Source organism: Mus caroli, unplaced genomic scaffold (assembly GCF_978045245.1).
Source record: "Mus caroli unplaced genomic scaffold, Mus_caroli_1 scaffold_6, whole genome shotgun sequence".
NCBI classification, from domain to species: Eukaryota; Metazoa; Chordata; class Mammalia; order Rodentia; family Muridae; genus Mus; species Mus caroli.
The window spans coordinates 55,890,613-55,914,738 of NW_028227261.1; the positions used below are offsets into that span (position 1 = coordinate 55,890,613).

A 24,126-nucleotide genomic window follows, 5' to 3' on the forward strand; every position below is an offset into this window, starting at 1 on the left:
TCCTCTCCTCTCCTCCCCCCCACCACTAATTTGATTGGACAGGGAAAATCCTGTGAAATACCATCCTTTCTGTTTAATTAAATTAAAAAAAACTGTCTCTTAAAATATAAATTGAGCACAGCTATTACCATTTTGTAATTTACATGGTATAAGATAGACATAACACCCAGTCCAACATTTTTACCAATAAAATGGAACACTGTCCTCTATCCTAACTTAAAGGCTTAGTTCTGCACCTGGCTATATCCCAGCTTCAGATAGAATGCCATCTGACAACCATCCTCTCAAATCTGTTCCTCTCAAACTAATAGCCTGGGTTGGCTATGAGACTATAAGTTTTTAACCCCATCAGAAATCCAAGAATGACTGATATTAACTGAAAATATATAGGAAGCCTAACACAGCTTCCAAAACTAGCCAATTTATAGAGACCGCTGAACACCTTGGACAGTTTTTTACTTCAAAATGTTGGATCATCAGTCTTCAGCCTTCTGGCCAGAATCATCTGACAGACCTTAGAGAAACCAGATATTAAGGACTAGCCTATTTTGTCTTGGCAGAACCAAACTGTCCTGTAATTGTGTTCTTTCTTTGGACAGTATTATGTCTGTAGATGAAATGAGGCAATTCTTGCCTAGTGACTGTCTCGCCACAACTGGAGTAACTCATAGATGCTCAATTTCTTCTTTGAATCCAAGACAGGGAAAGCTGTCAGGAGCAGATTAGTCTCAACAACAAGTGAATAAATGACATTAAACATCACATTCTGTGGGTTTCTGATGTTTTTGAAAACCAACTATCTATGTAAAGTAATCTGGATTGCTGTCTGTTAACTACTCTCAGCTATTTCTAGTTAAAATCTTGAAAACCCCCTAACAATAAACTCAGGGCCATGAATTTGCTATTTGGGCCTAAACTCACAGACTTAATCATCTCAGATCAGATTAAAATAATAGTTATAGAAAGTTTGGGTCTAATCCTTGTATTTATACAAATTTTTGTATCATAGAAGAAATTTATACCAATGAAACACTTGATTTTGCATCAAAATAAATTATGTACCAATTAAGAAATTATGAAGCCGGGCATGGTGGCGCACGCCTTTAGTCCCAGCACTCGGGAGGCAGAGGCAGGCGGATTTCTGAGTTCGAGGCCAGCGCCTGGTCTACAAAGTGAGTGCCAGGACAGCCAGGGCTACACAGAGAAATCCTGTCTCGAAAAACCAAAAAAAAAAAAAAAAAAAAATTATGACTTCTATGCCAAAAAGATTTTGCTGACAGGACCCTGATATAGCTCTCTCTTGTGAGGCTATGCTAGTGCCTAACAAATACAGAAGTGGATGCCCACAGACATCTATTGGATGGAACACAGGGCCCCTAATGAAGGAGCTAGAGAAAGTACCCAAGGAGCTAAAGGGGTCTGCAACCCTATAGAAGGATCAACAATATGAACTAACCAGTAGCCCCCAGAACTATGTATCTAGTTGCATATGTAACAGAGGATGGCCATCATGGGAGGAGAGGCCTTTGGTCTTGTAAAGATCATATGCCCCAGTACAGGGGAATGCCAGGGCTAGGAAGTGGGAGTGGGTGGGTTGGGGGAGCGGGGGGGGGGGGCAAGAGGGGGAATAGGGGGCTTTGTGGATAGCATTTGAAATGTAAATGAAGAAAATACCTAATAAAAAAAAGAAAATAAATAAATAAATAGGAGAATATAAAACGAAAAAAAAAGAAAGAAATTATGACTTCAGCTTAGTAACAATTAAAGAGATTTCTACCAAATGAAATTATGGCTATGTAATCAATTCTAGCTATCCCTCCCTGTTCCAATATGACCATTCCTATATTCCCTAGAAAGACAACCTATTAATAACCCTCTCCAGCTGTAAAGCCCAGGAAACTGGGCCGATGACTCTTCAGAACTTCTTCAAGCTGAATATGGGTGTTGAGATATTATGGGGGGCAGGGGGGAAGATAGGAAAAATAGGATTGATCAGTTTCTGATGTCTGTGTCTTGACTGGATCCAGCTGAAGTCCAGGACATCAGGAGTTCAAGCAGGTCATTTCAGTATGTCTGTGGAGGAAATTTACAAGGCTGTATGTTCTGTAATATATAAATCTCAAAACAAAATTTTAGTATCATCAAGATATAGTTTTTGTTTGATTCTCTGGAATCTATTACTCTGGAGGTCTCCCTTTGTCATATCTGATCCACATAACTCTGGAAGGTATAAATACCTCAGTCACCTTTTCCAAAAACACGAAGACAAAAACCTTCTTCCCAAATCAGCATAGCCTTGAGCCAGTAATCAGAAAACTTGTTATTTAGACCTCTCTCCCAGAGGAATAATATAACCACAAAACTCAAAAACACACCCATTTTGAAAATCAAAACAATCTACCATCTTTCTGTTCGGCTCTTTGCCCAGAACCACAGACATATTCTACTAATACCAGTATAATATCTGTCTGTTGAACTCTCTACCTGGAGCCACAGACATTGATAATTAATACCTACTTAAAACAGGCAATGATTATCACTGCACTCTCTACTCTGGAGTCAGTGACTAATATTCCCTATCTAGTTCTGAACCGCAGGCAAAATTTCCCACATGATTCGGGCAGACTCTGAATATAAATTTATCCTAAAAGCAAATAATCCTAATTTTAAATTCACAATTTAATCCCCCTGCCCTAAGAGGTAGGTAAATTCCATTCTTCTCCTAACTCAGAGCAGTCCTCTTTGTTTCAATTCCTGTGCTAGCGTACCCGGACTTGTTTTTAGCTACCCAGTTACTCACTTAACAAAATTTTAAAAATAAATAAATATAATTTTCTCAGAGTTTTAAATTTCTAGTGGATTCCTGCCCAACCACCACATTGGTTCACCATCTGTTGCTGGAAATATTAAAAAATGAACAGGCATGTCCCTACACTAGTACCGGCAACCAACAGGCCACAGGGCTTCCTCTGGGTGATCTCATTCATGAGGCCTGCCAACTCTCCGTACCCCAGGACCATAAAGCTCCTGCCAGGCCATCTCTCCTGCGACACCTACCCCCCACCCCACCCCCAGTACCAAGCAATGCCCCACAAACCCCACGGTCAGCCATCTCAACACCTAATAATTACCTGGTAGAATTAAAACTCTTTAAGCTTTTAGTTAACCAATCAGATTTATGTATCAATAAAATCACAATTCACAAGATGCCAATACAATAATTTCAGAGTCAATTGATAATGATAAAAGCTTTATCCCAATATTTCTTTTTTTGTTGTTGGGTTTTTTGTTTGTTTGTTTGTTTGTTTGTTTGTTTGTTTGTTTTTCAAGACAGGATTTCTCTGTATAGCCCTGGCTATCCTGGAACTCACTTTGTAGACCAGGCTGGCCTCGAACTCAGAAATTCGCTTGCCTCTGCCTCTCAAGTGCTGGGATTAAAGGCGTGCACCACCACCTCCCGACTATCTCAATATTTCTAACCTTGTGAAATCATAGCTACTTGTGGCAGGTTCACATCTGCAGCCATCTTCTTCTCTTTTCTACCCCCATACTTTTTCTAATTAAGAATCCTAGTTCCAGCCGGGCGTGGTGGCGCACGCCTTTAATCCCAGCACTCGGGAGGCAGAGGCAGGCGGATTTCTGAGTTCGAGGCCAGCCTGGTCTACAAAGTGAGTGCCAGGACAGCCAGGGCTACACAGAGAAACCCTGTCTCGAAAAACCAAAAAAAAAAAAAAAAAAAAAAAAAAGAATCCTAGTTCCTTAATGAAGCCAATCTTGACTAGGTGTTAAGTATTTAACCATTAAAATAGGCAACATATGTAAATAGCAAAGATCTGAAATTATGTAGGACGTTATGCAGTAAAAGCAAGGAGCACGTAACAATCCTAGATCACTGATAATCAGTGTATTTGAAAGTAGATGGGTGCTAAGCCGCGTGGATCTCTGATACAACTGTAAAATGAAGCAGTTAGAAGTAACAGCCCACAGTGGGAGAGGAAAGGGTTGACAAAGGTGATAGGACATAAGCAAGCCCAACCACAGAGGACTGCCCAAGCTGGCCTAAACTGCCTTCATTTCCTGTACTTTACTGCCTACCTCTTCCTTCTTCTGAAGTCATTACATTCTTAACAGTATATCCCTTGGCAGTTTGCTTTCACATAGCAAGGAAGCCCCAAAACCTCCATTATGGGTCATTTAGGAATTTGTTTATGTTTACTTAATTCATTAATTCAATAAATTCATTAATTAACTCATAAATTTCTTAAGACCACACCAGTTAGTGTTAAAATTTTTTAATTTAAGTGGAGCTACTTTGAAATACTAAAAATAATTCATATTAAATATTTTTCAACTTTAAAATTTTTTAAATTCTTGTCTGAGATCTATTTTTAATTTTTTATTTTTTTTTTTTTTTTATTACATAATTTCCTCAATTACATTTCCAATACTATCCCAAAAGTCCCCCATAGCGCCCCCCACTTCCCTACCCAACCATTCCCATTCTTTTGGCCCTGGCATTCCCCTATATTGGGGCATATAAAGTTTGCAAGTCCAATGGGCCTCTCTTTCCATTGATGGCCGACTAGGCCATCTTTCGATACATATGCAGCTAGAGACAAGAGCTCCAGGGTTCCGGTTAGTACATCATGTTGTTCCAACAATAGGGTTGCAGATCCCTTTAGCTCCTTGGGTACTTTCTCTAGCTTCTCCATTGGGAGCCCTGTGATACATCCAATAGCTGACTGTGAACATCCACTCCTGTGTTTGCTAGGCCCCGGCATCGTCTCACAAGAGACAGCTATATTTGGGTCCTTTCAGCAAGATCTTGCTAGTGTATGCAATGGTGTCAGCGTTTAGAGGCTGATTATGGGACGGATCCCTGGATACAGCAGTCTCAAAATGGTCCATCCTTTCATCACAGCTACGAACTTTGTCTCTGTAGCTCCTTCCCTGGGTGTTTTGTTCCCAATTCTAAGAAGGTGCACAGTGTCCACACTTTGGTCTTCATTCTTCTTGAGTTTCATGCGTTTATCAAATTGTATCTTATATCTTGGGTATCCTAAGTTTTGGGCTAATATCCACTTATCAATGAATACATATTGTGTGAGTTCTTTTGTGATTGTGTTACTTCACTCAAGATGATGCCCTCCAGGTCCATCCATTTGGCTAGGAATTTCATAAATTCATTCTTTTTAATAGCTGAGTAGTACTCCATTGTGTAAATGTACCATAATTTCTGTATCCATTCCTCTGTTGAGGGACATCTGGGTTCTTTCCAGCTTCTGGCTATTATAAATAGGGCTGCTATGAACATAGTGGAGCATGTGTCCTTTTTACCGGTTGGGACATCTTCTGGATATATGCCCAGGAGAGGTATTGCTGGATCCTCCGGTAGTACTATGTCCAATTTTCTGAGGAACCGCCAGACTGATTTCCAGAGTGGTTGTACAAGCTTGCAATCCCACCAACAATGGAGGAGTGTTCCTCTTTCTCCACATCCTCGCCAGCATCTGCTGTCACCTGAATTTTTGATCTTAGCCATTCTGACTGGTGTGAGGTGGAATCTCAGGGTTGTTTTGATTTGCATTTCCCTGATGATTAAGGATGTTGAACATTTTTTCAGGTGTTTCTCTGCCATTCGGTATTCCTCAGGTGAGAATTCTTTGTTCAGTTCTGAGCCCCATTTTTTAATGGGGTTATTTGACTTTCTGGAGTCCACCTTCTTGAGTTCTTTATATATATTGGATATTAGTCCCTTATCTGATTTAGGATAGGTGAAGATCCTTTCCCAATCTGTTGGTGGTTTTTTTGTCTTATTGATGGTGTCTTTAGCCTTGCAGAAGCTTTGTAGTTTCATGAGGTCCCACTTGTCAATTCTCGATCTTACAGCACAAGCCATTACTGTTCTATTCAGGAATTTTTCCCCTGTGCCCATATCTTCAAGGCTTTTCCCCACTTTCTCCTCTATAAGTTTCAATGTCTCTGGTTTTATGTGAAGTTCCTTGATCCACTTAGACTTGACCTTAGTACAAGGAGATAGGAATGGATCGATTCGCATTCTTCTACATGTTAACAACCAGTTGTGCCAGCACCATTTGTTGAAAATGCTGTCTTTCTTCCACTGGATGTTTTTAGCTCCCTTGTCGAAGATCAAGTGACCATAGGTGTGTGGGTTCATTTCTGGGTCTTCAATTCTATTCCATTGGTCTATTTGTCTGTCACTATACCAGTACCATGCAGTTTTTATCACAATTGCTCTGTAGTAGAGCTTTAGGTCCGGCATGGTGATTCCACCAGAGGTTCTTTTATCCTTGAGAAGAGTTTTTGCTATCCTAGGTTTTTTGTTATTCCAGATGAATTTGCAGATTGCACTTTCTAATTCGTTGAAGAATTGATTTGGAATTTTGATGGGGATTGCATTGAATCTGTAGATTGCTTTTGGCAAGATAGCCATTTTTACAATGTTGATCCTGCCAATCCATGAGCATGGGAGATCTTTCCATCTTCTGAGATCTTCTATAATTTCTTTCTTCAGAGACTTGAAGTTTTTATTATACAGATCTTTCACTTCCTTAGTTAGAGTCACGCCAAGATATTTTATATTATTTGTGACTATTGAGAAGGGTGTTGTTTCCCTAATTTCTTTCTCAGCCTGTTTATTCTTTGTGTAGAGAAAGGCCATTGATTTGTTTGAGTTAATTTTATATCCAGCTACTTCACCGAAGCTGTTTATCAGGCTTAGGAGTTCTCTGGTGGAATTTTTAGGGTCACTTATATATACTATCATATCATCTGCAAAAAGTGATATTTTGACTTCATCTTTTCCAATTTGTATCCCTTTGATCTCCTTTTGTTGTCGAATTGCTCTGGCTAGGACTTCAAGTACAATGTTGAATAGGTATGGAGAAAGTGGACAGCCTTGTCTAGTCCCTGATTTTAGAGGGATTGCTTCAAGCTTCTCACCATTTACTTTGATGTTGGCTACTGGTTTGCTGTAGATTGCTTTTATCATGTTTAGGTATGGGCCTTGAATTCCTGATCTTTCCAAGACTTTTATCATGAATGGGTGTTGGATCTTGTCAAATGCTTTTTCCGCATCTAAGGAGATGACCATGTGGTTTTTGTCTTTGAGTTTGTTTATATACTGGATTACGTTGATGGATTTCCGTATATTGAACCATCCCTGCATCCCTGGGATGAAACCTACTTCGTCAGAATGGATGATTGTTTTGATGTGTTCTTGGATTCGGTTAGCAAGAACTTTATTGAGGATTTTTGCATCAATATTCATAAGGGATATTGGTCTGAAGTTTTCTATCTTTGTTGGGTCTTTTTGTGGTTTAGGTATCAGAGTAATTGTGGCTTCATAGAATGAGTTGGGTAGAGTACCTTCTGTTTCTATTTTGTGGAATAGTTTGTGAAGAACTGGGATTAGATCTTCTTTGAAGGTCTGATAGAACTCTGCAGTAAACCCATCTGGTCCTGGGCTTTTTTTAGTTGGGAGACTATTAATGACTGCTTCAATTTCTTTGGGGGATATAGGGCTGTTTAGATCATTAACCTGATCTTGATTCAACTTTGGTACCTGGTATCTGTCTAGGAACTTCTCCATTTCATCCAGGTTCTCCAGTTTTGTTGAGTATAGCCTTTGGTAGAAGGATCTGATGGTGTTTTGGATGTCTTCAGGATCTGTTGTTATGTCTCCTTTTTCATTTCTGATTTTGTTAATTAGGATGCTTTCCCTGTGCCCTCTAGTGAGTCTGGCTAAGGGTTTATCTATCTTGTTGATTTTCTCAAAGAACCAGCTCCTTGATTGGTTGATTCTTTGAATAGTTTTTCTTGTTTCCACTTGGTTGATTTCACCCCTGAGTTTGATTATTTCCTGCCGTCTACTCCTCTTGGGTGAATTTGCTTCCTTTTGTTCTAGTGCTTTTAGGTGTGTTGTCAAGCTGCTAATGTGTGCTCTCTCTAGTTTCCTTTTGGAGGCACTCAGAGCTATGAGTTTTCCTCTTAAAAATGCTTTCATTGCGTCCCATAAGTTTGGGTATGTTGTGGCTTCATTTTCATTGAACTCTAAAAAGTCCTTAATTTCTTTCTTTATTCCTTCCTTGACCAAGGTATCATTGAGAAGAGTGTTGTTCAGTTTCCACGTGAAGGTTGGCTTTCTATTATTTATTTTGTTATTGAAGATCAGCCTTAGTCCATGGTGATCTGATAGGATGCATGGGACAATTTCAATATTTTTATATCTGTTGAGGCCTGTTTTGTGACCAATTATGTGGTCAATTTTGGAGAAGGTACCATGAGGTGCTGAGAAGAAGGTATATCCTTTTGTTTTAGGATAGAATGTTCTGTAGATATCTGCCAGATCCATTTGATTCATAATTTCTCTTAGTTTCACTGTGTCCCTGTTTAGTTTCTGTTTCCATGATCTGTCCATTGGTGAAAGTGGTGTGTTGAAGTCTCCCACTATTATTGTATGAGGTGCAATGTGTGCTTTGAGATTTACTAAAGTTTCTTTAATGAATGTGGCTGCCTTTGTATTTGGAGCATAGATATTCAGGATTGATAGTTCCTCTTGGAGGATTTTACCTTTGATGAGTATGAAGTGTCCCTCCCTGTCTTTTTTAATGACTTTGGGTTGGAAGTCAATCTTATCAGATATTAGAATGGCTACTCCAGCTTGTTTCTTCATGCCATTTGCTTGGAGAATTGTTTTCCAGCCTTTCATTCTGAGGTAGTGTCTATCCTTTTCTCTGAGATGAGTTTCCTGTAAGCAGCAAAATGTTGGGTCTTGTTTGTGTAGCCAGTTTGTTAGTCTATGTCTTTTTATCGGGGAGTTGAGTCCATTGATATTAAGAGATATTAAGGAAAAGAAATTGGTGTTTCCTGTTAGTTTTGATGTTAAAGTTGGCATTTTGTTCTTGTGGCTGTCTTCTTTTAGGTTTGTTGAGGGATTACCTTCTTGTTGTTTCTAGGGCGTGGTTCCTGTCCTTGTAATGGTTTTTTTCTGTTATTATCCTTTGAAGGGCTGGATTCGTGGAGAGATAATGTGTGAATTTGGTTTTGTCGTGGAATACTTTGGTTTCTCCATCTATGTTAATTGAGAGTTTGGCTGGGTATAGTAGCCTGGGCTGGAATTTGTGTTCTTTTAGTGTCTGTATAACATCTGTCCAGGATCTTCTGGCTTTCATAGTCTCTGGTGAAAAGTCTGGTGTAATTCTGATAGGCTTGCCTTTATATGTTACTTGGCCTTTTTCTCTTACTGCTTTTAGTATTCTATCTTTATTTAGAGCATTTGTTGTTCTGATTATTATGTGTCGGGAGGTATTTCTTTTCTGATCCAGTCTATTTGGAGTTCTGTAGGCTTCTTGTATGTTCATGGGCATCTCTTTCTTTAGATTTGGGAAGTTTTCTTCTATAATTTTGTTGAAGATGTTTGCTGGTCCTTTGAGTTGAAAATCTTCATTCTCATCCACTCCTATTATCCGTAGGTTTGGTCTTCTCATTATGTCCTGTATTTCTTGGATGTTTTGAGTTAGGATCTTTTTGCATTTTCCATTTTCCTTGATTGTTGTGCCGATGTTCTCTATGGAATCTTCTGCACCTGAGATTCTCTCTTCCATCTCTTGTATTCTGTTGCTGATGCTCGTATCTATGGTTCCAGATTTCTTTCCTAGGGTTTCTATCTCCAGTGTTGCCTCATTTTGGGTTTTCTTTATTGTGTCTACTTCCCTTTTTAGGTCTAGTATGGTTTTGTTCATTTCCATCATCTGTTTGGATGTGTTTTCCTGTTTTTCTGTAAGGACTTCTACCTGTTTGATTATGTTATCATGTTTTTCTTTAAGGATTTGTAACTCTTTAGCAGTGTTCTCCTGCAATTCTTTAAGGGATTTTTGTGCTTCCTCTTTATTGTCTTCTTCCTTTTTAGCAGTGTTCTCCTGCATTTCTTTAAGTGTGTTATTAACGTCCTTCTTGAAGTCCTCTATCATCATCAGGAGATATGCTTTTAAATCCGTGTCTAGCTTTTCCGGTGTGTTGGGGTGCCCTGGACTGGGTGAAGTGGGGGTGCTGGATTCTGATGATGGTGAGTGGTCTTGGTTTCTGTTAGTAAGATTATTACGTTTACCTTTCGCCATCTGGTAATCTCTGGGGTTAGTTGTTATCGTTGTCACTATTTAAAGATTGGAGCAGAAGCTGTGTTCCACTCACCAGCAGTCTCTAAATCCTGCGGCGGGGGTCGTGGGTAGCTGACGGTACCCCGGTGCTGGTCCAGCCGGAAGAGGCCTGTGGTCCTACTCAGGCCGTTTTTCTGCTTCCCTAACTAATGCAGTCTCTGGTCCCGCGTGCAATTGGATTGGAGCAGAAGCTGTGTTCCACTCTCCAGAAGTCTTAAGATCCTGTGGTGGGTGTTGTGGGTAGCTGGTGTGTGTCAGCCGACCCTGCGCCCCAGCTGCCCCGGTGCTTTTCTGACCGGAAGAGGGTTGTGGCCCTATGTAGGCCGGATTTCTCTCTCCCCAACCAGAGCAGTCTCAGGTCCCGCGTGATTGGACTGGAGCAGAAGCTGTGTTCCACTCACCAGCAGTCCCAAAATCCTGCGGCGGGGGTCGTGGGTAGCTGGCGGGTGTCAGGCAACCCTGCACTCCCGCTACCCTGGCGCTGATCCGGCCGGGTGAGGCCTGTGGCCCTACTCAGGCCAGTTTCTGCTTCCCTAACTAATGCAGTCTCAGGTCCCGCGCAATTGGATTGGAGCAGAAGCTGTGTTCCACTCACCAGCAGTCCCAAAATCCTGCGGCGGGGGTCGTGGGTAGCTGGCGGGTGTCAGGCAACCCTGCGCTCCCGCTACCCCGGCGCTGATCCAGCCGGATGAGGCCTGTGGTCCTACTCAGGCCGGTTTCTGCTTCCCTAACTAATGCAGTCTCAGGTCCCGCGCAATTGGATTGGAGCAGAAGCTGTGCTCCACTCACCAGAAGTCTTAAGATCCTGTGGCGGGTGTTGTGGGCAGTTGGCGAGTGTCAGCAGACCCTGCGCCCCAGCTGCTCAGGTGCTTTTCTGACCGGAAGAGGCTTGTGGCCCTATGTAGGCCGGATTTCTCTCTCCCCAACCAGAGCAGTCTCAGGTCCCGCGTGATTGGACTGGAGCAGAAGCTGTGTTCCACTCACCAGCAGTCCCAAAATCCTGCGGCGGGGGTCGTGGGTAGCTGGCGGGTGTCAGGCAACCCTGCGCTCCCGCTACCCTGGCGCTGATCCGGCCGGGTGAGGCCTGTGGCCCTACTCAGGCCAGTTTCTGCTTCCCTAACTAATGCAGTCTCAGGTCCCGCGCAATTGGATTGGAGCAGAAGCTGTGTTCCACTCACCAGCAGTCCCAAAATCCTGCGGCGGGGGTCGTGGGTAGCTGGCGGGTGTCAGGCAACCCTGCGCTCCCGCTACCCCGGCGCTGATCCAGCCGGATGAGGCCTGTGGTCCTACTCAGGCCGGTTTCTGCTTCCCTAACTAATGCAGTCTCAGGTCCCGCGCAATTGGATTGGAGCAGAAGCTGTGCTCCACTCACCAGAAGTCTTAAGATCCTGTGGCGGGTGTTGTGGGCAGTTGGCGAGTGTCAGCAGACCCTGCGCCCCAGCTGCTCAGGTGCTTTTCTGACCGGAAGAGGCTTGTGGCCCTATGTAGGCCGGATTTCTCTCTCCCCAACCAGAGCAGTCTCAGGTCCCGCGTGATTGGACTGGAGCAGAAGCTGTGTTCCACTCACCAGCAGTCCCAAAATCCTGCGGCGGGGGTCGTGGGTAGCTGGCGGGTGTCAGGCAACCCTGCGCTCCCGCTACCCTGGCGCTGATCCGGCCGGGTGAGGCCTGTGGCCCTACTCAGGCCAGTTTCTGCTTCCCTAACTAATGCAGTCTCAGGTCCCGCGCAATTGGATTGGAGCAGAAGCTGTGTTCCACTCACCAGCAGTCCCAAAATCCTGCGGCGGGGGTCGTGGGTAGCTGGCGGGTGTCAGGCAACCCTGCGCTCCCGCTATCCCGGCGCTGATCCAGCCGGATGAGGCCTGTGGTCCTACTCAGGCCGGTTTCTGCTTCCCTAACTAATGCAGTCTCAGGTCCCGCGCAATTGGATTGGAGCAGAAGCTGTGCTCCACTCACCAGAAGTCTTAAGATCCTGTGGCGGGTGTTGTGGGCGGTTGGCGAGTGTCAGCAGACCCTGCGCCCCAGCTGCTCAGGTGCTTTTCTCTATTTTTAATTTTTTAAAGATTTCTTTTCCTACTTTGGAAAACCAGAATAAAAACTCGATTTTTTTTTAATCGCAAGTTAAATGGAACACATTTATGAATTAGTTCTAAATGATCTTAAAATATTGTAGCAATATTCCCCTATTGTTTTTTACTTTATGGAAAATATCATATAGTGGGGAAAAAAAGGCATGGAAAAAAGGAGGTACCTGTTTCCAGAATATTCTGCTTCTTATGAGGAGACCCTTAGAGGCTTTAAGGCACCACACCTTAGGGCTCAACTCTTCCCACACACTCCTCCCTTCATGGTACAAAAAAAAAAAAAAAAAAAAAAAAGGGTGCCCCATAGCTTATAAAGCCTGCACTTAAATTTAACTATTATTTTCATTTTAATGCAGCTACTAGAGAATGTGTGTGAGTTACATTTCTGTTATACTTTGTTGATATGTATTATTAGAGAGTGAGGAAATTTCAAATTATAAAATAACCTGAAACAGTTGCAACAATGAAGAAATGATTAAATCATCTTTGGCTTGTTTATTTGATACTATATCATTCAGCGCTTAAAATTACACATTTAGGAAGTTAAACAGCTGCAGTGGTCCATGCCCAGGATTCCAGCACTCTAGAAGTAGAGGCAAGAGAATTGCTCCATATGTGATGCCAGCCTGATCTACAAAACCATTTCCAAGCCAACCAAAGTTATATTTTGGAACCCTTTCTCAAAACCAAGAACTCTCCTCTTCTCAAAAAAGCTTGTTACGTTAAGAAAGCCTGGTTTAAATCAGTGGCTCTCAGCTTCAGTGCTGGGATCCTTTCATACAGCTCCTCGTGCTGCGGTGACCCCCATAGAGTTATTTTCATCCTTACACTATAGGCATAATTTTACTGCTGTTATGAATTGTAATATAAATATCTAAGGAGTTGTAACCCACATATTGAGAACCACAGATTTATACTTACAAAAAAAATAAAATAAAGTTTAAAATTAAGAGACTGCTTTTTATTTTCTTCACACTAAACTATGCAAGCCATTATATTTAAGTGTCCCAGTCCAAGACCATGGTAAGTGAGCTTTGGAGTATGAACTCAAGAAGGCATGTATGGAGAGGAAAAGATGTCTAGCTCACTCCTAGGTGGGAATGGAAGGCAGGGAGAGCAGAGTCTTTGGAGGATGGTTGATAACGTGCATTGTGTCTATCGAGGAATGGCAAAATGACAGGGGCACTTTCATACACGGCCACTTTAACATGGAAAGAGAGGGCTAGGGAACCAAATCTGTCTTGTGGACTAGAGTGTCCAGCTCTGTGACCTGAGACACTCACATGCTTATTCTTGGTAATAATATGTTTTTCATTCCTAGATTCATGGTGTTGCTATCTAAAATTGAGATATCATCAGAGAAAACCATGGAGATACTGAAAAATCTAAGTAGTATACAGGTTTGCACTTTTTCTTACATATAATTTTCTTACCTACACTATCTGTTTTGGAAAAGGGAAAAAAGAGTCCTGTATTTAAGAATTCACTGCAGTCAAGGGTTTGCAGGGTATATATTTAACTTATTTCTCACAGGAAGCTCCTTAGTTGTAATATGTAATGATTACCTGTAATATTTTAGTTTTAGTTGACTTTTCACATTTAAAAGTAATTTTGTAGATTATGAGATTAGGTTAGAGTTTTTTGTTTGTTTTTTTTTTTTTGTTTGTTTTTTTTATCTGCTGTTGTTTGCTGAGGTCATTCTTTCAGAACATTTTTTTCCTTTTCTTTTATTGGATATTTTCTTTACATTTCAAAGGTTATACCTTTCCAGGTCTCCCCTCTGGAAAACCCTATCCCATCCTTTCTCCCCTTGCCTCTTAGAGGGTACTCCCCCACCCACCACCCGCTCCCCCATTGCAACCCTTGCATTCCCCTACACTGGGGCATCAAACACCCTCAGGCCCAAGGGCTGCTCCTCCCACTAATGTCCAACAAGTCCACATAATACGGCTGGAGTCATGGGTCCCTTCATGTGTACTCTTTGGTTGATGGTCCAGTCCCCAGGAGCTCCAGGGGATCTGGCCGGTTGACATTGTTGCTACCTGCCATGGGCCTGCAAACCTCCTCAGCTCCTTCAGTCCCTTCTCCAACTCCTCCATCAGGGACCCCACGCTCAGTCCAATGGTTGGCTGTTAGCATCCGCCTCTGTCTTTGTCAGGCTCTAGCAGAGGCTCTCAGGAGACAGCCATATCAGGCTCCTATCAGCAAGCACTTCCTGGCATCCACAATAGCATCAGGGTTTGGTGACTGTATATGGGATGGATCCCCAGGTGGGGCAGACTCTGGATGGCCTTTCCTTCAGTCTCTGCTCCACACTTGGTCTCATATTTCCTCCTGTGAGTATTTTGTTCCCCCTTCTAAGAAGTACTGAAGCATCCACACTTTGGTCTTCCTTCTTGAACTTCATATGGTCTGTGAATTGTATCTTGGGTATCCCAAACTTTTAGGCTAATATCCACTTATGAGTGAGTACATACTGTGTGTGTTCTTTTGTGACTGAGTTATCTCACTCAGGATAGTTTCAAGTTCCATCCATTTGCCTGTGAATTTCATTGTTTTTTAAAGCTGAGTAGTATTCCATTGTGTAAATGTACCACATTTCCTATATCCATTCCTCTGTTGAGGGACATCTGAGTTGTTTCCAGTTTCTGGCTATTATAAATAAGGCTGCTATGAACATAGTGGAGCATGTGTCCTTATTACATGATGGAGCATCTTCAGGCTATATGCCCAGGAGTGGTATAAGCTGGGTCCTCAGGTAGTATTATGTCCAATTTTCTGGGGAATCACCAGACTGATTTCCAGAGTGGTTGTACCAGCTTACAATCCCACCAGCAATGGAGGAGTATTCCTCTTTCTCCACATCATTGCCAGCATATGCTGTCACCTGAGTTTTTGATCTTAGCCATTCTGACTAGTATGCGGTGGAATCTCAGGGTCATTTTGATTTACATTTCCCTGATGACCAAGGATGTTGAACATTTCTTTAGGTGTTTCTCAGCCATCCAAGTTTCCTCAGTCGAGAATTCTCTGTTTAGCTCTTTTCCCCATTTTTTAAATAGGGTTATTTGGTTCTCTGGAGTCTAACTTCTTGAGTTCTTTATATATATTGGATATTAGCCCTCTATTGAATTTAGGATTGGTAAAGATATTTTCCCAATCTGTTGGTTGCCGTTTTGTCCTATTGACCATGTGATTTGCCTTATAGAAGCTTTGCAATTTTATGAGGTCCCATTTGTCTATTGTTAGTCTTACAGCATAAGGCATTGGTGTTCTGTTCTGGAACTTTTCTCCTATGCCCATGTGTTCCAGACTTCCCCATTCTCTCTTCTATTAGATTCAGTGTATCTAGTTTTATGTGGAGGTCCTTGATCCACTTGGACTTGAGCTTTGTACAGGGAGGTAAGAATGGATCAATTTACATTCTTCTACATGTTGACCGCTAGTTGAATCAGCACCATTTGTTGAAAATGCTGTCTTTTTTCCCACTGGATGGTTTTAGTTCCTTTGTCAAAGATAAAGTGACCATAGGTGTGTGGGTTCATTTTGGGGTCTTCAAATCTGTTCCATTGATCTACCTACCTGTCATTGTACCAATACCATGCAGTTTTTATCACTATTGCTCTGTACTACAACTTGAGGTCAGGGTTGGTGATTCTCCCAGAAGTTCTTTTATTATTGAGGATAGTTTTCACTATCCTGGAATTTTTGTTATTCCAAATGAATTTGAGAATTGCTCTTTCTAACTCTATGAAGAATTGAGTTGGAATTTTGATGGGGATTGCATGAATCTGTAGATTGCTTTCAGCAAGAAAGCCATTTTTACTATATTAATCCTGTCAATCCATGAGCATGGGAGATCTTTCCATCTTCTGAGGTCATCTTCGATTTCTTTCTTCAGAGACTTGAAGTTCTTGTCATACATATCTTTCACTTGTTTGTTTAGAGTCACACCAAGATATTTTATATTGTTTGTGACTATTGTGAAGAGTGTCGTTTCCCTAATTTCTTTCTCAGCCTGTTTATGAGTATAGGAAGGCTATAGTTGTTTGAGTTAATTTTATATCCAGCCACTTTGCTGGTTAGTCTGGCTAAGGGTTTATCTATCTTGTTGATTTCCTCAAAGAACCAGCTCCAGGTTTTGTGGATGCTTTGAATAGTTCCTTTTCTTTCGACTTGGTTGATTTCAGCCCTGGGTTTGATTATTCCCTGCCGCTTTCTCAGGTGTATTTGCTTCTTTTGTTCTAGAGCTTTCAGGTGTCCTGTGAAGCTGCTAGTGTATGCTCTCTCTAGTTTCTTTTTGGAGGCACTAAGATCTATGAGTTTTCCTCTTAGCACTGCTTTCATTGTATCCCATAAGTTTTGTTATGTTGTACCTTCATTTTCATTTTATTCTAAAAAGTCTTTAATTTCTTTCTTTATTTCTTCCTTGACCAAGTTATCATTGTTCAGCTTCCATGTGTATGTAGGCTTTCTGTTGTTTTTGTTGGTATTTAGGACCAACCTTAGTCCTTGGTGATCTGATAGGGTGCATGGGATCATTTCAATCTTCTTGTATCTGTTGAGGCCTATTTTGTGACTGATTATATTTTCAGTTTTGGATAAGGTACCATGAGGTGCTGAGAAGAAAATATATTCTTTTGTTTTAGGACGAAATGTTCTATAGATATCTGTTAAATCCATTTGGTCCATAACTTCTGTTTGTTTCACTATGTTTATTTGTGTTTCCATGATCTGTCCATGCTGAGAGTGGGGTGTTGAAGTCTCCCACTATTGTTGTGTGAGGTGCAATGTGTGCTTTGAGCTTTAGCAAAGTTTCTTTAATGAATGTGGATGCCCTTGCATTTGGAGCATAGTTATTGTGAATTGAGAATTTTTCTTGGTAGATTTTTCCTTTGATGAGTATGAAGTGTCCTTCCTTATCCTTTTTGATAACTTTTGGTTGAAAGTCAATTTTATTCGATATTAGAATAGCTACTTCAGCTTGTTTCTTGGGACCATTCGCTTGGAAAATTGTTTTCCAGCCCTTTACTCTGAGGTAGTGTCTGTCTTTGACACTGAGGTGTGTTACCTGTATGCAGCAAAATTTTGGGTCCTATTTATTTATTCAGTCTGTTAGTCTATGTCTTTTTATTGGAGAATTGAGTCCATTGATGTTAAGAGATTAAAGAATAGTGATTGTTGCTTCCTGTTTATTTTTTTTTAATGTTTGTGTCACTATCTTCTTTCGGGTTTGTTGAAAGAAGATTAATTTCTTGCTTTTTCTAGGGTGTAGTGTTCCTCCTTGTTTTGTTGTTTTCTATCTATTATCCTTTGTAGAACTGGATTTGTAGAAAGATATTGTACATATTTGCTTTTGTCATGGAATGTCTTGGTTTCTCCCTCTATAGTAATTGAGAGTTTGGCTGGCGAGAGTAGCCTGGGCTGGCATTTGTGTTCTCTTAGGGTCTGTATGACATCTGCCCAGGATCTTCTAGCTTTCATAGTCTCTGGTGAGAAATCTGGTATAATTCTGATAGGTCTGCCTTGAAATATTACTTGACATTTTCCCCTTACTGCTTTTAATAATCTTTCTTTGTTTTGTGCATTTGGTGTTTTGACTATTATGTGATGGGAGGAATTACTTTTCTAGTCCAGTCTATTTGGAGTTCTGTAGCCTTCTCGTATGTTTATGGGCATCTCTTTCTTTAGGTTAGGGAAATTTTCTTCTATAATTTTGTTGAAGATATTTACTGGCCCTTTAAGTTGGAAATCTTCACTCTCTTCACACCTATTATCCTTCGGTTTGGTCTTCCCATTGTGTCCTGGATTTCCTGGATGTTTGGGGTTAGGAGCTTTATGCATTTAGCATTTTCTTTGACTGTTGTGTCAGTATTTTCTATGGTATCTTCTGCACCTGAGATTCTCTCTTCTATCTCTTATATTCTGTTGGTGAGGCTTGCATCTATGACTCCTAATCTCTTTCCTAGGTTTTCTATCTCCAGGGTTGTCTCCCTTTTTGATTTCTTTATTGTTTCTATTTCCATTTTTAGATCCTGGATGGTTTTGTTCAATTCCTTCACCTGTTTGGTTGTCTTTTTCTTGTAATTCTTTTTTTTTTTTTTTGGTTTTTCGAGACAGGGTTTCTCTGTGTAGCCCTGGCTGTCCTGGCACTCACTTTGTAGACCAGGCTGGCCTCGAACTCAGAAATCCGCCTGCCTCTGCCTCCCAAGTGCTGGGATTAAAGGCGTGCGCCACCACGCCCGGCTTCTTTTTTTTTTTTTTTTTTTGGTTTCTTGTAATTCTTTAAGGGATTTTTGTGTTTCCTCCTTAGGGCTTCTACCTGTTTACCTTTGTTGTCTTGTATTTCTTTAAGGGAGTTATTTATGTCCTTCTTAATGTCCTCTATCATCATCATGAGATGTGATTTTAAACCAGAGTCTTGCTTTTCTGGTGTTTTGAGGTATACAGGGCTCACTGTGGGTGAGAACTGGGTTCTGATGATCACAAGTCACCTTAATTTCTGTTGCTTATGTTCTTGCCCTTTCCTTTCACTATCTGGATATCTCTGGTGTTAGCTGGTCTTGCTGTGGCTTGTCCCTCCTGCAAGCCTGTGTGTCAGTATTCCTGGGAGACCAGTTCTCTCCAGGAGGAATTTGGGCATGGAGAGCTGTGGTACAGGGTCAGCTCCAGGGTGCAGACGGAAACCATAAGAATCCTGTCCCCAGCTGTCCTTTGGTTCCTATGTCCTGATGCCTCTGGGCAGGTCCCTCTTGGGACAGGAATTTGAGCAGAAGTGGTGGTCTTGTGCCCACAGATGTGTCAGCACTCCTGGAAGACCAGCTCTCTCTGCTGGTATTTGAGTATGGAGAGCTGTGGCACCATGTTAGAGGGTTGCTTTGTTTTATTTTGTTGTTGTTGTAGTTGTAGTTGTTGGTTGAGACAGTGTCTCACTATGTAGCTCTGGCTATTCTAGAACTCACTAATGTAGCTCTGCCTTGCCTTGAACACAGAAATCTGCCTGCTTCTGCCTCCCAATGCTAGAATTAAAGGTGTGAGCCACCATGTATAGCATATTTACCTGCTCACAACTGAGCATGGTGATGCACTCCCTTAATCCCAGCACTTGGAAGACAGGGTGGCAGATCTTTGCAGTGTGAGGGCACCCTATTTACATACGGAAATTCTATCTCAAACCTTTACCACCCCACAGCCTCAAAAAAGAAAGAAAGAAAGGAAGAAAGAAAGAAAGAAAGAAAGAGAAACAAATAAACAAACAAACAAAATTAGTATTAGAGTCATTATAGGGCTTGTAATACATGATGTACCAGGAAAACTCAAAATTCCTAATTTAAGATCTTTTAAATGAAGCAAACAATGTATTATATTTCCTTTGTAAATAATCTTAGTTGTCAAGAACTTATTTAACTCATTAGAAGTAGTTTTCTTTCAGGCTTTGGAAGGCAACAGACAACTTGAAGATCTCATTGGCGTTTCCCTAGTACCAAGCTCCTTAAAAAGAGAAGCAAGGAAAACCAAAGAACTAAGTAAGAAACATTTATGTATTTTATGTACATGGGTGTTTTGTCTGTCTACCCAAAGAAGGCATTAGATTCCATTATAGACAGTTGTATGCCACCATGTGGGTGCTGGGAATTGAACTCAGGGCCTCGGGAAGAGCAGCCAGTGCTCTTAACTTCTGAGACATCTCTCCAGCACCTGGATTTTTAATGTTAGTAATTTTAGAGATAAACCTTCCCATGTTTCTCAAGTTTCGGTCTGAGAGATCACACATACCCCAAAGCTGTCCAGATAGAAGTACTGTTATCATCTCTAGAAGACGTGTTCTTTATCAGGTTGTGTTGCTTTATGGCTTCCTCTTGAATTCAGAAAAGATTGCACAGAGGAGACTGCTAGCAGGCTTCCTTTATACTGAGCTCATTTTCAAAGTAAGGTTGTAAGAGGGTACGGCATTGTGCTTGATACCTATAGTATGCTTTGATTATTCTTTTTCTTTTTCTTTTTTTTTTTTGTTTGTTTGTTTTTGTTTTTGTTTTGTTTTGTTTTTGTTTTTTCCAGACAGGGTTTCTCTGTGTAGCCCTGGCTGTCCTGGCACTCAGTTTGTAGACCAGGCTGGCCTCGAACTCAGAAATCCGCCTGCCTCTGCCTCCCGAGTGCTGGGATTAAAGGCATGCGCCACCACGCCCGGCTGATTATTCTTTTTCTACAGTTGCTTCATACAAACAATGAGAAATTATTAGTTAATAGTCCATGTTTGTTTGTTTATAGAGCAGACTGTCCTGGAATTCACTGTGTCCCCCAGGCTGTTCTTGAAGTCACAGCAATGCTCTTTTTTTCAGCCTTCTGAATGCTGGGATTACAGGTGTGCACCAGCCATTCCCAAGTATTTTATATAAAGTCTTGAAAAAAAAGGTTGTGTGCATTTGTGTTTGAAGTCATCTGTTCATTGTGCTCACCTGTGTGCAGGCATGGAGTGTTTTATATCACTGCTGGATCCTGTGAATCAGTATTTCTTCTTGAGCCTGGGACTTAGATTTTCTCATCTAGGCTGGATGCCAGAACGTCTTAGGGATCTTCCTGTCCTCAGCCTACTTAGAGTTGGGATTCCAGTCATGCACAAGTTTCCCAGCGTGGTAAATGGGTGCAGAAACCCAAATTCTAATTCTCACAATTGTTCAGCATGCTATCTTAAGCTCTGTGCCATCTCTACAGCCCCTTATGTTACTTTGTAATGTGAGGGTGGTTTTATTTTATTTTTTCTCTTTTAGTGACTAAAGTAATAAAACAAAAGTTGTTTGAAAAGAAAAAATCAAGAATTACTCCCAAAGGTAAGATTGAAGTGTTTTAGTTTATTACATTAAACAAACAAAAACCTTTTCCCGGGGCTGGAGAGATGGCTCACCAGCTGACAGCATGTGCTGCTCCTGGTTTTGGTTCTTTACAACCTAGATGGCGGCTTACAACCATCTGAACCTCCAGTTCCTGGGGATTTGGTGCCGCCTTCTTACCTATACAGGCATCAGGCACACATGGTCTTCAGGCTTACATGTAGGCAAAACACGCATGCACAAAAAATAATTTTTTTTAAAAAGAGAAGTGCAAAAAAAGAGTATTTTTATAATCATTTCATGAACTAAGATCATGTATGTGTATCTAGATATTTATCCATTTTTAAATTTTTCTAATTTAGTGAAATGTAAGTATTTAATGTATGTACTATTGACTTTCTGAATTCCATCAGTATTTCTTATAATGGCTCACTTTTCATCTCTCATTTCATAACTTGTGTGTTGTTGGAGTTTTTTTGTTTTGTTTTGGGGGGTTGTTTGTTTATTTGTTTGTTTGTTTATTTGGTTTTTTTTGCTAAGGGTTTGTCAAATCTTGTTTATCTTTTTAGAGAACCAACTGTTTTATTGAGTCTTTACATTGCTGTTGTTTGCCTTTTTGTTTTTTTACTTTCATTAATTTCTGCTCTGATCTTAATTATTTCTTTACCTCTGCTTTTTGGTTTGGCTTTTTCTTGTTTTTCCAAGGCCCTAATCTATATCAATATGTTATCTATTTGATCTCTCTAATTTTTTAAAAAAGTTATAAATTCCCTTAATAGAACTGTTTTCATAGGGCTTTTTTATATGTTTTTAATTTCATCCAATTCTTGGAATTTTTTAATTTCCTGTTTGATTCCTTCAGTGATCCATTCATCATTCAGCAGTGTGTCATCCAATCTGTTTATGTTTGTATAGGTTCTATAGCTTTCATGTTGACTTCTATCTAGTCTTATCTCACTGTGGTCATATAACATACAAGAAATTATCTCAGCTTTTCTTTTGTTGTTGTTGTTGTTGTTACAACTTGCTTTGTATTGTAGTATGTAATCTGTTTTAGAGAACGTTCTGTGTTACACTGTGAAGAGTGTAATTATTCAGTGTTTGCTTGGAATCTTCTGGAGTGTCTGTTAGGTCTATCTGTGATCTCACTTAACTCACATGTTTTTTCTTGTTTATTTTTTTGTCAGGGTGCTGATGCAACTAGGTTGTTGATGTTATCCACTGTGGTAGTTTGAATAGGAATGGCACCCATAGGCTCATATGTTTGAATGCTTGGTCATTAGTGAGTGGTACTACTTGACAAGGACTAGGAGGTGTGGCCTTGTTGGAGGAATCATTGGAGGAGTGGGGTTTTGAGGTTTCAGGAGCCCAGACTGGGCCCAGTGGCTTTTTCTCTTCCTGCTGCCTGCTGATCCTGATGTAGAACTCTCAGATTCCTCTCCAGCATCATGTTTCCCAACATATACCACGATGGTATTAGACTAAGCCTCTGAAACTGTAAACCAGTCCCAATTAAATGCTTTCTTATTATAAGAGTTGCCGTGGTCATGGTGTCTCTTCACAGAAACAGAACATTGACTAAGATATTCACTATTAATATATTGGGATTCATCTGAGTCTCTACATGTAGTAGTATTTCATTTGTGAAATTAAGTCACACATGATCAGTGCACATGTGTTTAAAATGGCAATGTCCTCTTGGTGAATTGTTGCTTTAATCAGGACTCTTCCTTCTCTCTTCTAATTTTGCTTTGAAGTCTAGTTTATCAGACATTACAACTATATCTGCTTGTTTCCTAGTTTCCTTTTCTCCAAATATGTTTTTACATTCAGGCCCTTCTCATTTGTCTTGTTTTGTCCATGTGTGGTATGCATGCATGTGTGTATTCATTCACACAAACACATGCATGAATGTGAGTGTGTGTGTCGGCCACAGTTTGACATTGGCTGTCCTCCTTGATTGCTTTCCACCTAACATATATGGCAGGTCTCTTACTTGAAACCAAGTTTGGCTAACCTAGCTAGGCAATTTGCTCCTGGGGTCTCTCTCTGTCTCCTGTGCACAGGCATTACAGGCAAGCCACCAACCATTCTGGCGTTAGCATGAGGACTGGGGATCCAAACTCTGGTCTTCATGTGTGCACAGCAAGGGCTTTGTCCATTGAGCCTAAATATTAACCTGTGATGGTCAAGTGTGTTCTTAGAGACAACAGCTGGAACCTGCTTTGTTATTCAACCTGCTAGTCTGTGTCTTTTGATTAAGGCACAGACTGACATGAAATCATTACTATTCAGGATTATTACTAAAAGGCATTATAGGTTGAGCCACCATATGCTCTTGGCATTTACATGGGTACTAGGGATCCACACTATTCTATTTCTGCCATTTTGTTGATTTTTTTGTTTTTGGTTTTGTTTTTGTAGTTTTTGAGGTTTTCATAGTCTTTACTTGCTAAACCACTGTTCTAATGTGGCTTACTCTTTCCTGTAGCATCATGAATGAGTATACCTTTGTCTTTGTTCTAGTGGATTCCTTGAAGGTATCTACTGTCAAGCACTGGCCCTTGTGCATGGCCCAACTCCAATAGATTGGGAGTAGGAGAACTGTAAGGTGCCTAGCGGTGTAACATGAAATCCTTTAGCCTGTTTGAATCATGAAAAGTGTTTCTTCTTCAATTATAGCAAATAGTTTCATTGTGTATAGTATTCTGAGTTAGTTTTATGCCTTTAACATGAAGTCTTTCTCATTCCTCCATCTCATGATTTATAGACTTGGTCTTTTCATAGGATGTTCTACCTTATGTTTATCCTTTCTTATTAATTCATCTTTGTCATTGTCTGCAAATTCCAATTCACCTCTCTTGTCTTCAGCCCTAGTATGCTGTTCTCCTCCTGTTCTATTCTATCTATTGGTGAGTCAGTCTATGGAGTTTCCTATTTGATGTAGTGAACTTTGAATTTCTTGCATTTTACTTGCCTTTTGTTTTGTTTGGATTTTTTATGGGGTTTTTTGTTTGTTTGATTGTTTTGTTTTGTT

The 24,126-nt window shown here is 40.8% G+C and overlaps 1 protein-coding gene across 1 annotated transcript in view; it reads left to right on the forward strand.

The window, feature by feature from the left end:
* Positions 1 to 24,126, forward strand: part of Itgb3bp (integrin subunit beta 3 binding protein) — a 69,618-nt gene that overhangs the window by 35,260 nt on the left and 10,232 nt on the right. Inside the window, exons 5-7 of the mRNA XM_021159715.3 lie at positions 13,583 to 13,661; positions 19,694 to 19,787; positions 21,030 to 21,089. Coding sequence (XP_021015374.1) covers positions 13,583 to 13,661; positions 19,694 to 19,787; positions 21,030 to 21,089 — 233 coding nt within the window. The remainder of the gene's footprint in view (positions 1 to 13,582; positions 13,662 to 19,693; positions 19,788 to 21,029; positions 21,090 to 24,126) is intronic.